Source organism: Acomys russatus, chromosome 15 (assembly GCF_903995435.1).
Source record: "Acomys russatus chromosome 15, mAcoRus1.1, whole genome shotgun sequence".
Taxonomy (NCBI): Eukaryota; Metazoa; Chordata; class Mammalia; order Rodentia; family Muridae; genus Acomys; species Acomys russatus.
In genome coordinates this window covers 20,344,601-20,359,594 of record NC_067151.1, presented here as the reverse complement: position 1 = coordinate 20,359,594, position 14,994 = coordinate 20,344,601, and the positions used below count along the sequence as shown (strand labels likewise).

The window sequence follows — 14,994 nt, the reverse complement described above, 5'->3', positions numbered from 1 at the left end:
CCAGCATCCCTACTCAATCATAGTCAGTCCCATTCCACAGGCTGGCGAGCTCACCAGCAGGGCAGACTGCTATCAGAGTCCAGGCGGCGGCAGGCTCCACAGGAACACACACTTTAAACAGTCCTTGCCCTCCCAACCTTTGGAACCAAACACATGTGACTCTTCACTCTGTGCCAATGCCATCACTCTCTGGCCCTGCTTCCACAGCACAAATGTAGTCTTTGACACTGAGTCCACAGACACACAAGGCAGAGCCTTAGACAGCCCTGAGGAAGGCAGGCTGCCTGTGTATCATCCCAACCTCCACACCATGAAAGGCAGGTAAGGTAACTGAGATCTGGAGGTCCCGCCAAGACAGAGACCACCACAGTTTGGGCGCTCATCTAGGGCCACACCTCACAGGAAGAGGGCCACCAGGAAAGCGGTAAAAACGAGAGGGTTAGAGCAGGCTTTGTAAGGCTCCCTCTGAGAAGCTGAAGGTGTGGAAAAAGTGGAACAGCATCGTAAGAGTAAAGTAAGCAGGGTACTGGACCAGACCTGCCGATTTCCCTGGGCTGAGGCTCCTGTATGGTAAATAAGGGGTGGAAGCAGAGCCGGGACAGGAATCCAAGTCACTACAGCCAAAACAAGCCAGGCTTCCACCCCACGGAACCATCCCCCATCAGCCCGCCACTGGTCTAAGAGCCCCACGTGGACTCTGCGTGTGTCAGCCACAAACACAGTCTGGTCTCCTACAAGCCGGGACCCTTAAGATGGCAAAAGCAGCTGTGACTGGATGAGCTTCAACCCCACACAGGACTCATGTGTGAGTGACTGTGGACTAAAGAGCTCCGTCCTCAACGTGAGTTCATGCAGTAACGTAGTCTCACCCATCTCCTTAAACTCTTCATTGGTGAGTTCCAGCCACGCGGCATCCATATCATTGAGGTCGTATCGACAAACATTGTTTGCCATCGTCCGGATATCAACGTAGCCCAACTCTGATGGCTCCGGGACTGATGATGCAATGTTCTTCTTGGGCCTGATGGACATGAGAGATTTCTCTTCAGACACAACCCTGGTTCGTAAGAAAACAAGTAGCCAGGTTACCCTTTCTGGCCTGTACAAGAAAAGTGTCAAAGGCCAGAGACAACTTCTCCAATCCTCCAAGCCCAAACCATCCCTATATGCTCACACAGTCTCTGGGCATATAACCCAAACGGCAGCAACACCCCAGCTAGAAATCTTTACAGTGTCCAGAATGGAGGCAGATGCTGCAGTCTTCACAAGCCGTTTCCTCCCTAGCACACCACCCTCCTACTATGCAACCACCCATGTCAGGAAAGACCTTGCTGAGCACTGAGTTCTCAGGAACAGAGACGGCGAGAACAGCCAGAAGCTGGGTGTGCACAGCACATGCTGAGAACACAGCATGCGCTTCGGAACTCCCACCCTCCAAAGAGACTGAGCAAAAACACTGGGCTGTTGCCTCTGCTAAGAATTCTAAGAGCCACAGCTCATACTCCATGAACATATGACCCCAGGACAGTTCTTCTACCACTCTCTCACAACCTGTAACACCTGGAGAAGCGCTTTCCACCTCACCCTAGCCTAAATAGGGACAGCAAAAAGGAGCAAACCAGCTCCAGCTAGGGGCCAAGGGCTCTCAGCCCATTAGAGGCTCTGAAGTCAGCCCCTCCACATTTTCCGCCATGTGCGTTCACACCAACAGGATGCCCAGAGTATACAGGTCTGATTGCCTTAGAACTGACGGGATGAACTTACCTGTGAGACAGAGATGCACAAACGGAAGGGATTTATTTCTCCACCTGAGCAAGAACAGCTGTCAAGTGTAAAGCTTCCGTCCATCTATTGAGGCGTTTGCATGCTGACGTCACCTACAGAGGACCACCCAGCACAGGCCTCCTAGACTGGCACCCTGCTGGTGCCCTGTGCTTCGTGAGCCTTCTCACAGACCAGGACCCTCATCCGAAGAAGTAGGTGACTCCTTGTGGTCACCAATGCCTGCCTAGCCACAGTAAACTGATATAATTTGAACAAAGATCCCAAAATGATGGTACTCAAACCAATCAACTATCTGAGGAGACATGGGATGAGGGCTAGGAGGTGAACTTAGTCCATACTTCTCTGAGGCAAAAGAGGCCATTTCACACAGCAAGGAGCTGACAGACCCTGTGGCAGCAAAGCCCAATGCTGGCACAGCTGATGGGCACTCCATCCTCTCAGAGGGCACACTATGCCTAAGTGGGGAAAAAAAACATACCAACTTGCCACAGCCCATCCCAAAGGAATATCACAGAGGACGCTGTTGGGAGAGTTGAGTGATGTGGCAGGAGACCAAGAGAAAGCTCCAGCATCGGAAAGGAACCTGTCCACAGCAGTTACTCAACTTCCACGTCTGACACTGTCCCACACAGGTTTTCCCGTCCCTGTCATCCCCTAAAATACAACCAGCCATCGCAGGCCTGGGATACACCAAGGCCACTATAGCTCCCACAAAGCCACTCTGTGCAGTCACACAGAACGAGAGACAGACAGTAACATCAGACTTCCCCTGGCCAGCCATTCCCAAAAATGCCTCGGACCGTCTATTCTCCAGCAAGAGACAGTACATCCTGGGATAACGGCTAAGTTCAGAGGCCACTGCCCTCTGACTCACCACCCTCAGGGCCTGAGCTGTTTCTACAACATTTGTACTTCTTGTGAGGACTCATGTCATTGTACTTCTAAACTCAGGAACGGCCACCATGCTTGCAGGAAGGAAAAGGCAGGGGTGAGCAGAGGAGCGTGTGTCTCTCCTGAGGGTAGCTACCTGGCCACAGGCTGCGGGATGGTCCCTGGGCTCACAGGCACCTGGACTCCTTTCTCCCATTCCTGCCTCCAGGGATCTGCCAGCACGTAGTACTCGTCAGGGTTCAGCTGGTAGGAGTCATGCAACTTCATGGCAGTGATCAGATCGGTCCTAAACACCTGGGAAAAAAGGACAGGGACACTGATATTTGATAACCGCGTTCATTTCCGAGTGCGGGCAGCTGCAGGGTAACTATGGAGCTGCCCATAACAAGGTCACTGTGTCACACACAGACTAAGTCTGCCCTTCACCTGACCACACTCCTTTTCCTTCACCCGAGCCTGGGGTGGCGCCAGCTCCCTCAGTCAACACAGAGGCTGGAGTGACGGTGTCAATGTAACTGTTGTACAAAACCCAACTGTTCCCCTCTCCGAAACCTCTCAACTCTCCAAGGGCTGCTGAACTCAGGCTCTCGGAAGCCCTTCAGGGAATGACAAGTCACTCAGGAGTGCTCTCTTTGGAGCCCATGTTTAAAAACAAAACTTCGTTAGCCAATCAACCTCAAGGGAAAATCTAGAACCGCCCGGTAGAGGTCACTATCTTCCAAACCAACAGCTGACAGCTAGCCCACCTCCTAAGGTGTTAGCATGTAGGGCAGGTGGCTGGTGAGCGCAAGGTCCATGTTTGCTAACACCAGGCAGAAACGGAGGCCTGCAAAACCTAGGAGTGAAACATTAGGTCACTGTGGTACCACGTCAGAAGAGGCGGTAACTTCTACCCCGGAAGCAGTAGCACCCTGTCCTCGCTGTCACCAAGACTCATCTCGAGTCCAAATACCAAGAAAGCATCCCTAACTCATCACAAAGAAACAGCAAAGAGGAAACTGCAGGAGAGGCAGCACCCGCCTCTGCTCCTCTGTGGACTCATGGGCCCATGGCGTCCACATCAACAAGGCTGGCTGGCTGGCCTGCACACCCAGCCATGTCCTCACCCACTCACATCTGAGGGGGTGGGTACAGGGAAGCCCAGCACATATCAGGCACAGCATGAGACTGAACGTGTACGCTGTCATCTGTGTACATAGTCAAAGCTACACTCCCGCATTCAGGACAGGAAGCTCTTTCTGGTGCTGTTAAGCACGGGTCACATTACACAGCTGCTGGTGTTCTCTTTAACAAACCTTGTCCTTTGAAAGTACAGACTAGGGGCTGCATAAAAAGGCCACTTCTCTGGCTGTCATTTTCAATACTGGACTTCCCCCAGGATGCCAGTCTTAACTTCTACAGTCCCATTAAGCAACAGCCTGCCTACGCACCTTCTAAAACACAAAGGACATGAGGTCCCGCAGACACAATCCCCCTGGATCTGGTGGTAGGCCTGGTACCACCCCACCCCACTCCAAAGAAAAGGCTTAAGGTCAAAGCCATGATTCCATACCCTCACCAAGCAAGTCAGGCAAAACAGAACCCAGCTAAGCAGTACAACAACACAAGTATATGTGCCAAAGAAAGGACATCAGACTGAGGAAGGAGAAAAGAAAGGCGGCTCCATTCCTATGACTGAAAGAGGCTCCGGCCCAAAGCTCAGGTGCTGGAGTAGATCAAGGGCATGGGTGCCGGTAACCCCACTGCTCTGCACACAAAGGAATTTGCACTCAGAGGATTTTACACAGACCAGGCAAGGAGAGGGCGTGATGCCTGTTGCCTGAGGGCTCCAATCCCTCTCCTGGGCTGAAGTAACATCGGTCAAATATGGATGTCAGAAACGTGTTACCCAGCATTACAGGCAATGCAGGATTTAACAAGAATAAAGTGCAGTAGCAGAGGTGTTCACCGGAAGTGAGCACTGCAGGTCAAAGCGGACACAGGGCCAGTGGCTTCTACCACCCGCCTCCTGTGAATGCTTCCTGGAAGAGGTGTCCCCAGGTCATCCCCTGACAGGGGATGTTACCCCACCACCAAGACACTCCTCCACTCCTGGACAAAGCACTCTCTAGTATCCTAGGGCAGTGTGGGAAGGGCCTCTGAGAAACACCTGTCACTGTGTGGCCAGCACACCATAAGCCAACTGAGGACATCCCACAAACTGTGCAACGCCAGAACTTTCCCACAGCTTTCCCTGAAAAGCCCTGACAGGCTGATACGCCTCGGTCCGTATCCTCAGAGCGTGAAGGCTACAGAGGAAGCAGATCTCAAGACAACGGGGCCCCTAAGCAAACAAGGCCAGCAGGAAGATGCCTCTAAAAACAATGTTAGCAGGAATATGAGCAACAAAATGTAGGGCACCAGGGAAACATAAAAATGTGAAACAAATTGGGAGAGGGGGAAAGCCTTAAGCATAATCCCCAAAACGAAACTCCCAGAATTACATTGTGTTGTTGCCAAATAAGCCACAAATTCATGGCTAAAACGAACTTGAGGCTGGCAGTGACTTGGCAGCAGCTGGACCCGCTCATGTCCTGGCCAGAAGAACACTTGTTGGGACCCAGCAAAGATGAAGAGGAAAAGAAAAAAAAATACAATTTATAGTAACTACTAGCTAACATCCACTGTGCACTATACATGTGCCATGTGCTTTGCTTGCATGTAAGCCTACACATATTAGGCCACTCATTCCTCGGGAGACTCCAATGAGACAGACACATATCTGCTTCTCACCATCTTCCCAGAGTCCGGACCTGCACAGTAGGAGGCAGGCCAGCTGGCAGCCGACCCGCATGCACACACATGTACCACACACATGATCAAGGCAAGCAAGCACTCAAAAGTACCTCAGAAGGCTTCCGGTCTTCATGTCTAGAGCAGGCGCTCCTCCCATGCTGGGACCGAGATTGCTGGGACCATGTCGTTGACAAGCCTAAGGAAACAAAACCCCAAACAGGAACCATTAAAAAACACACAGAGGTCAATGTTTCAGTGGCAATGTGCTAGCTGTGCAAGCATGAGGATCTGAGCTCAGATCCCCAGCATGCAAGTAAAAAGCCGGCACGGTGGTGTGTGCAAGCAGACTGAGCTAGCCTGTCTAGCTGCAACTCTGAGCTTCTAGTTTAGTAAGAGGCCTTGTCTGGAAAAAAGAAAACGTTACATCATCAACCTCTGGTCTCCACACCTGTCCAAAGAGTAGGCACATCCTCACACACACACACAAGAAAAACACTGAGCTGTCAGGGGGTTCTTCACCACAATAAACCTCCAGTGACAAGCCACAACGCCGTCCCTCCCCTGGCCCTCACAGGCTTCCTTCCTCCTGTCATTTTCCAAGCAGACTTAAAGCAATCACCATGGGCTCCAATGTGCGTGCTGTCTCCCAAACAGTATGCAGAGCGAGATCACTGTAGCACACTCCAGTGACGGAGGCTGCGCTCAAGATGTTCAAAGCCCCACATTGGTACAACAAACTAGGAAACAGGCCAAGCGTTCAACAAAGTGGCTAGTGCCAGGAGCACTGGCCTCAACCTAAGGCCATGCCCAAAATATTTTTAAAAATCTGCCTAAAAAACCCAGAGACCTCCACAGGGCTTTAACATCACCTGCTGTGCCTCTCTTCTGAAGTGCTCCAAAGCCCCAGCAGCTTCTCACCAGGAAACCCAGCATCCTAAGAGCCACCAGGACTGAGCACTCCCAGGGCCTGAAACTTCTCTGTGGCACTGGAATCTCCACCCGCCTGAACTGTCCGCCTGGACCACACTGCCTTTCTTCCTAGGTCCTTATTCTCTGGGGTTTCCAAGCAGCTCCTAAGTAGCTGAGTCTCTAGGCAGACCCCCAGGGGAGCCTGTGAGAGCTGCATTCACAGACAAAGTCGCTTTGTTCACTGAAGACCCAATAGCACCCTGGTGGTTGACAGGTACTTGGTAGACTTCTGCGTCACTGCAAGCGCTGTAACTCTGCAACCTAAAATCCAAGCTCCCTGCTTGGAACCACTTCCACCTCCCCGCTTCCATCTCTCCCGAGCTGAGTCCGGCATCTTTTCTACCAGAGGACAGAAGTCCTGCACACTCTCCTTCTCAGGACACAGCCAATCGCCAAGTCATAAGCCAACCTTCCAATGCCTCAATACGCTAGCTCCTTGCCTACCCCCACCATTGCCACTGCCTCCGCTTCATGTCGGGTGGACAACGACAATGACCTCTGCTCTGTGAGTGCGCACACAGCTGCTGCCAGAAGAACCTGCTGATAACTCATTTCAAATGGTTTGTTAACTACAGCACCCGGGCAATGAATCTTAGCACTTCTCAGAAAATGATAAAACTCCAAAATGTTAAAAAAGGAAAAACCTAAGAGAGCATGGAAACCACCTGTCACATAAGCAAACTGAAGATGAGGATCCTGCGCGAATGATTCTTAGTGACAGCCAACAGGGATTGTGGGCTCTGAGAAGGGAGACCTGTCTCTGAGCTACCCTTGAAGATCAGCTCTAAGGCCACTGCCACAGCATCCGGTGGCTGCCACTTCTGTGGAATGAGACTACTTACAGGTTGACGATCCTGTGACTACTTCAAAAGATCCTATGCGTTCTGCAGGAAGTGGGGCTGGCTGGGGTGTAGCCTAGTGCATTGTGCTTGCCTATAAACACTCTCCCATCCCAACTCCATGGCAATCATGGTACTTAGACTCAAAATGCATGGGAACACCTCACACACGCACACTGGAAGTGGTGTGAGCATACGGGGAATGAAGCTGGTCATCACTGAGAGAGAGGCGGCTGGGCAGTTCCTGAAGTCCACACGGGACTCCCCACCAGCCAGAGGCCTTCATCTAGCATAGGGCTTCTCATACCTTCCCACATATAGATATAAAAAATAGTCATAAAAATCAAGCAGTTACTGACTATAAACCAAAGAAATTCATCCTAAAACCATCCTTTAGGATATGTACAATTATTCTATATTTAGTGACAAAAATCAAAGCTGCATACTAACAAAATGAATGTACTACCTTTTATGCAAAGGATTACATTTTGGTTGTATATTTGGTGCCAGGTAACGGAAAATCTACATTTTTCAATTTGACCAATATTTTGCTTTTTTCTTTTCCTTTCTTTTATTTTTCTGTCATTGCACAAGTAGAAACCTTTTACTACTGCCAAATGTGTCATGACTACGAGTTACTTGTGGGGTTATAAATCACTGTGTAAGGGCTGGAGAGACAGCTCAGGGGATAAAAATACTTGCTGTTCTTGCAGAGGACCCAGGTTCAATTCCCAGCACCCACATGATGGCTCAAAACCATTTATAACACCAGTTCCAAGGGCTTTGACACCTTCTGGCAAGCACGCATGTGGTACACAAATAGCCATACAAATAAAATAAGCATTTAAAAAAAAAGAACAAAACAACAACAAAACCCACAATTCACTGTGGCAGCCTTCTACTCTAGGTGGTTCCACAGACTGTGAGGAGAGAGAAGCATACTTCTGCATGCGGTTCTAGAAAGCCAAGGGAATAAAAGAGAGAGCTGGGCAGGAAGTGACAGCCTGCTCTCCATGTGCTGGGGGTGAGCCCAGGCCCTGCACGGGCTCGATCCCAGCCTGAGCCTCTAACTTAATCCAGAAAACGTGATTCGGCAGGAATAAACCAAAAGCAGCAGACACCTTATTTAAAAAGAATCCTTTGTCGTGCTTTAATCATGGCAGTGAGACAGGAAGTGAAGAGTCCTTAGTCTCTCAGAGTTGAAGCACAAACAAGTCATTTGCTCATTACTGGCTTTCATGCTCCACGTGTGTCTTCCTGAGCTCCACCGGGATCCCTCCCAAGCTGTCCAAGCTTCCACTGAAGTTTGTCATTGTGTAAGCTCAGAATGCAACCCCAGAAACACAAGAAACTTTGAAAACCATGAAAATCTGTTTGTACCACATTTGCTTTTAAACAGACACACACGGCTGCTATAAGCCTAATAGCCATATTGACAGAGAGCAGCTCTAGCTCCTCCCCTCTAACAATTGGTTGCTCCTGTTTTACCTGGTATCAAAGTACGTAATACAAGAATGAGAACAGAAAATATGTGCAGAAGGAAGACTGGCAAAGAACTAAAATTCAACCACTAAAGGAATCAACATTTTCAAGCTCACTTACTGCAGCTATAACCCAGTAGTCCTCACACCTCATCAAGGAGATGTCTCTTTGCAACAGAGACCACAATAGAAAACCACAGCCAATCAGAATGCAGAGCTGTGGAGCCCAATCCCAACTGATACACCTAAGACTCAGGGGGCATTCAGAAGACGGAACAGAAAGACTGCAGGAGCCAGAGGATCTGGGAGTTTATTGTGAGACTGGCTCTAAGTAATGTCAGAAGCTACACCATGACATCACTGCCTAAACCTGAGCTGAACGAGGACAGCAGACGTGCCAAAGTGGATGGGGAAAGACCGCCCTAGACGAGGATTTACACGTAGCTAAGGAATTCAGAGCAGTAGTAGAAACAGCCTTCCCGAGAGAAGAGCACAACTGGTTATCCTATACCAAATATCAGCCCTGAAAACACACACACAAAGTATTAAACAGACTGAGCAGGTTATGTTTATACATTTTGAAATGTAATATGCCCATATGTGTGTGTCATATTATATACACACTAACATATACATATGTAACACACACACACACATCTAATGTGGTGCACAGGAAGATTTGGAGGAAGAAATGAGAAAGGGGAAGTGATAAAGTGATGTAACTACATTATGACCCCCCCCCCAAAAAAAAAAACCAGAAACAACCTACAAATCCACCACCAGACTGTAAAGGGATAAATAAATTATGACACATCCCTTCAGTGAAACACTAGCCAGCAATAAAAAGGAACACGTTCTAAACAGATGGGTGAGAAAGACTTGCTTCGTGTAACACGGATAAATACTGAAATAATTACACTGAGTGAGTGAAAGAAGGCAGAGCAGGAAAAGGTGCACTGCACTGATGCAAAGTTCAGGAAAATGACAGCTAATCTATCCTGACAGCAGATTCACTGGCTGCCAGGCGCAGAGTTGGAGGGATGTATCATTTTGATTCTGATGACATAATACGTGCAAACATGGTGAAACCTCTCAAAGTAAACCCTGAAATATGTGCAGCTTGCTACACATAAATTACCCATCACAAAACTATGAGAAAGCTATCACCACTTAGAAGCACCATTCATAGTAAGAAAAGCTCCAGCCAACTCCCAGGGGTGAGACACGGAGGTCCTAGACTTGGGTGGGGACCCCAGAGAACAAGCAGACTGGGGAGCCATGAGACCTCACGCTTCAGCAGCTGTAGGCCTCTTCCTCCTGGTGATCTCCCGCTCTACACCAGTCACTACCTCACAGAGCTCATGCAATCTCGAGGTGCAGAAGCTGTGACTTCAACACAGCCAGTGCACACGCACAGCAAATTCTCAGTAAACAGATTTTTGCAAAGCAGATAAACGTTCTACCTAAGGTGTTGCTCAGGAGGGTCACTGGGTGTTGCTCTAAGGGAAGCCAGCAGTTCGCCTAGTGAAGCTGGCAGGAGCAGGAGCCTGGCTTAGCTAATACAAAGATGTTAATGAGGTGCCACTCCCTAGCACTGTGGTCTGTGGAGTGCCTGTCCATCCACAGCACATTCTGAAAGCCAAAAGGACTCAAGCCACTACCTGGGCTAGTAGTAAGCACTCCCCTAAGCCACACTTCCCAGGCCTGGTGGGTCTGGGAGGGGAGGGTCCAATCAGGAAGCTCCTACCATACTCCCAAGCTGGGCACACTGGTGTTCCTCTGCTATCTTGGCCACAAGGGAGACTAGAAGCTCAGGCCAGCTTGGACGATGTAGCAAGAGTCAGTCTCAAAAATACCTAGTAATGCAATAGTATTATTTACATTCCTCATTAGGCTATAGCATAAAATACTCTTTTAGAAGGGGGCGTGTCAAATAGAAACTGAGAACCTTCAAAGCCTGTAAGTAACTCATGCTATAGCAAAGACCAGGCATCTGCCAAAAGTAGTACAGTGATTCAGTGTTCCACACAGCGCTTGTGTGCAAGCTGCTGATCGCTGAAGGAAAGCTACAGGACTATGGTCAGGCATCACACCTATCATGACAGCACTTGGGAGGTGGGGTCACAGGACTATGGTCAGGCATCACACCTATCATGACAGCACTTGGGAGGTGGGGTCAAGATGGTTCAAGGTCATCCTCCACTAGACAGAGTTTGAGGTTAGCCTGGGCAACAGGAGACAGTAAGTAAACCAGCTTTCCTTTCCCTCTCTTCTTGCCTTCAGCACATAAGTAGTGATCTTGGCAAGCACATCTTAAAATTATGGCGGAGTCACAAGTAGGACTGTTATCTAGGTCCCCTTTAGTGACAAATCCTGTGTACAGTACTCCAAGCAACAACAATCCCAAACACTGAAGAATGAGGGGAAAGGTGTTGTGGTGGTGGTGGTGGTTGTTTTACTTACTACACCCAGCTTCCATTAGGACAAAGCATTTGGTGCTAGCACAGTTACTACAAGCTCCAAGACCACAGCAGGCAGCAGGCCCTGCCTATGCAAGCACCAAGCCCCTTCTGCTCCTGCCAGACACTACCAGCACACCCCTTTGAAATATTAAAAATAGCCATGCTGGCTTGCCCTGGAGCTAAAATACGGGGAAAGCCTCAAGAGTAAATCTAATGCATACTGCGCTCCGCCTCGCAGTTTCGGATCAGTTAGTTAGGTGTAATAAGCTGCTCAGGCTCTGGGCTAGGCACCACCACCACCACCACAAGTAAAAGGGAACAGACGATTACACGGTGCAAGAAAGGTCCTGCCCCCACTGGATGAATAGAAACTGTGCTCACACTGCCTCAGAGCACAGGCTATTAAAAAAATGCCCTCGTGGCTACCCCAGTGGTGCCTCTCCAAGTCTGAGGCTTGCTTCTGCTCTTAGAACTGCAGCAACTTAGCACGTAACACAGGTCACAGCATCAGGATGCAGACCCAGTACACTGCCCCGGGCCAATAAAGCAGTGCCACGTAAATTGCCGACTGAAGTTACATGAACAGCAGCAGATGAACCTGTTGGAGGCTGGGAAGGAGGCTACACCTGCCACAGTTCCCGCAGCCTCGCTCAGCCCAGCCAGCCGCTACTGCCCAACTCACTCCCACCTCCTGAAAAGCAGAAGGTTTGACAGCAGTCCTTAAATAGTATTTAGTTTTCTTATTTTATAGGGAAACTATGTAAGGATATAGATCAGAGCTATAACTAGCCTCAGACAACCAATAATATTTCTGCCCCAAAAGGAACATTGTATTCCAATTAGTCTCTGCAGATAAAATGACATCTTTAGAAATAGTAAAAAGTGGAGGATCCCATCCCCACCCAAGGACCCTGGATGGAAGCAGGAAGTTAAAGGCTTGCTTCCCCCGGTCACACCCAGGCACTGGGTATAACTTCAGAGTTTGGCTGGGCTACCCAGTCCCAAGAGCCAAAAAACTGCAGACACTGCTTCCAATCACCCCATCACTATTCCATCCAACTGCAGGGATGGATGGGCCTCCAGGAGAAAGACCAACAAGCTTGACTACAGCGGATGAGGGCTCGCACCTGGCACAGGAAAGGCCCATCCGTCCCCAACTGTAAATACCACACTGTTGTTCCCCTGGGCCAGGCCAAAAACAAAGCAATGGGCTCCAGACTCGGAAGCCAGCAGGCCCCAGCTACGCCTGTGGCTGGTGCTGTGGCCCCATGCTGACGTCTGCAGCTGCCTCTCCTCCACTTGGACATGCTGCCAAAATCCCTGCAGGCTGGAGAGGCTGGCCAGGAGGTAGCCATTGCACAGACCCAGTCCTTGTTGTAAGCAAGACTCAGGACACAGGAAGCTGTGACAGCAGGACCTCACTGCAAGGGTGAAAGAGGCCACTACCACCCCCAGACCCCTGAGTCTATACAGGGGAGAGGCCCCAATGCAATTAGTGGCTTGGTGGAAGAGGCCTATACCACGAACTAGCTGCTAGGGAAGGGGGAGAAGGTCCATAGCTCAACTACACAGACCCTGCCATGAGCCCTGGCACTCAGGAAGAGGTACTGCTCATCAGGTATCACTCACCGTAACTTTCAAGTCGCCAAGCCTGACCTGGCAGCTAGCCATAAAGTGCCACCAACTGAACCAACTGGATGACAAAACAACAGATGACCTCCTAGCAACTGTCATCCCTGTCCCCCCAATACCAGAGCCCCATGTGTAGCCAAGAGCTGTGTTTGGTGGCAGTCCAGCTTAACCTTCCAGATGACCAGACAGGAACATAGTAGGAGAAAGAAAATGGCCCATCACAGCAAAGGTTATTTTCAATGAACACTTTTTATTCTGTGTGAGCGGTTTGTGTGTGCCATAGGTCACCTCCTACCTCCCTCTCTCCATCACTCTAAGCTCTACACCCACTGCCCAGGCCTTCCCAGAGCTACAGCCATAGACAACCAACATTTCAGGTTCGTGAGCATCCTTCTCTGTGGCTGGGCACGTGGTCCCCACAGCACCATAACCACGCTTGTGCTGGCTACCTGGCACACCAGGCACGAAAACAACCCGCCTACACAAAGCTCTTCATCTCTGGGACCTGCCCAAACACCACCTCCTCCCTAGGTCTTCCCAGATCACCTCTGGGGTCCCTACACACACACACACCGCTTCTACAGCAAATCACAAGAGCTGTTAACTGCTCTGATAACATCTACAGCAATGTGCCTAGAAAGCAGGCTGGTTTCTTTCCCATCTCACAGTACAGCAAGCTTTCTCTTCCGAATTCCAGAGTTGAATGTGTAATGTCAAGCCTGAGCTAACGGGCTAGAGTGCAGGCACGGAGCTAGGTATGAAACTCCTCTGCAGTCTGCAGTCTGTTAGCTCCTCAACAGACACTGTGTGACATTTATTTTGACTGCCTGGAAGCCGACTAACTCCTGGTTCTCAGCTACACTGTGAAAACCTGAGGTTGCCAGAGAGCTGAGATGCAGTGACAGTATTAAACGCCGTCCTGTTAAACCGGGAAAGGGCAGAGACTTGTGTCATCGATAAAGAGCCTGGACTTGGTCTCCTCACTTCACACTAGGCAGTCCTCCATCTGCCCTCGGAGCCCCGGGCAGGTTGACTAGTTAATAATTACCTGGCTTTGATTAAGTTCCCTCTTCACAGAGAGCTATGTGAGGTACCATAAATGATGTTTGATGAAAACAGACACACCAGTGGCTCTCGGAACTGCATTCTTCTCCCTGGATAACACACAGGAAACCTGCAGAAGGCCTGCCTGCAGCCAACCTTGCCGGGAAAGATCTGGTTACAGCCCTGCAGTATCAGATGTTTCTCCAGGCCTTGCCTTTCTCTGACGTGCCTGATATGCAAAAGGCCTTGGCTATTTAAAGCATTATATTTAAAAAATCATGTTTTCACACTGACCCAAACCATAGTAGGCTCCACGAACAACAAAGCAGGACTTACTGCCATTGTCGTCAGAATCCTCACTGCTGCTGGGAAGGCGACCTCGTTTCATGATCTCCCCGGGAGACAGCAGGCAGCCTGCAAAGCAATGAGACAGCACTTAACCCAAGATGGTAACACGCGATCATCAAGCCCTGCTTCAGATGGCAGCCAGGATGCTGCAAACAAAAGCAAACACAGGGCCTCAAGTAGCATTTGAATTGCAAACAGTGAAAAGACCAAAGACACATAATTAGCTGCAATCATTAACAGAGCAGGTTAAGAGTCAGGGGAGGGGTGGTAAAGTCACATGTGGGCAGGTCTCCCAGAGGTGCCACCCTTCCCTCCATAGCTCCCAGACATCACTGCGAGTGCTCCAGGACTCTCTTCAGCCCTGGCAGCCAGCACTGCAGGAAACAATCTACAGCGGTGAGCACAGCTCTGGTGTTGGGGGGCAGGGAAGGGGCTGCTCCTGTTGCTGTGTCTGTAGTACTGCACTGGGCTTGATTAGGCTTCCTTGACACATCCTGCTAAAATGAGCCCCAAGTTTTGCCAAAATGAACTGAGTAACAACCTGTGGCTCTAGAAAGAACCACGTCTCCATCCGTCGTCTCCAACCCCTCAGAGGTCTACAGCTGGAACTGGGAGAGACTACACACTTTGGGAACTGGGATCCAGACCCCCGCCTCCACTGTGACTTCTCCAAAGTCACACCAGATAGGAAACCCCCATTCCTTATCACACAGGTCCTTTCAGGACAAGTATACTAATAAAAAAAACCAGCCTACCTGGCCAGCCTCT

At 49.9% G+C, this 14,994-nt stretch overlaps 1 protein-coding gene across 4 annotated transcripts in view; it reads right to left on the bottom strand.

Annotated features, from left to right (window-relative positions):
* Jade1 (jade family PHD finger 1) overlaps window positions 1-14,994 on the bottom strand; it is a 52,046-nt gene that overhangs the window by 20,200 nt on the left and 16,852 nt on the right. For 3 of the 4 annotated variants that reach the window (XM_051157103.1, XM_051157105.1, XM_051157106.1), the window contains exons 2-5: window positions 14,215-14,292; window positions 5,562-5,647; window positions 2,813-2,970; window positions 870-1,057 (exon numbers count right to left, since the gene is read on the bottom strand). In XM_051157103.1, the coding sequence (XP_051013060.1) occupies window positions 870-1,057; window positions 2,813-2,970; window positions 5,562-5,647; window positions 14,215-14,266 (484 nt within the window). In that variant the 5' untranslated portion in view covers window positions 14,267-14,292. The remainder of the gene's footprint in view (window positions 1-869; window positions 1,058-2,812; window positions 2,971-5,561; window positions 5,648-14,214; window positions 14,293-14,994) is intronic. The other variant, XM_051157102.1, reaches the window with a different exon arrangement.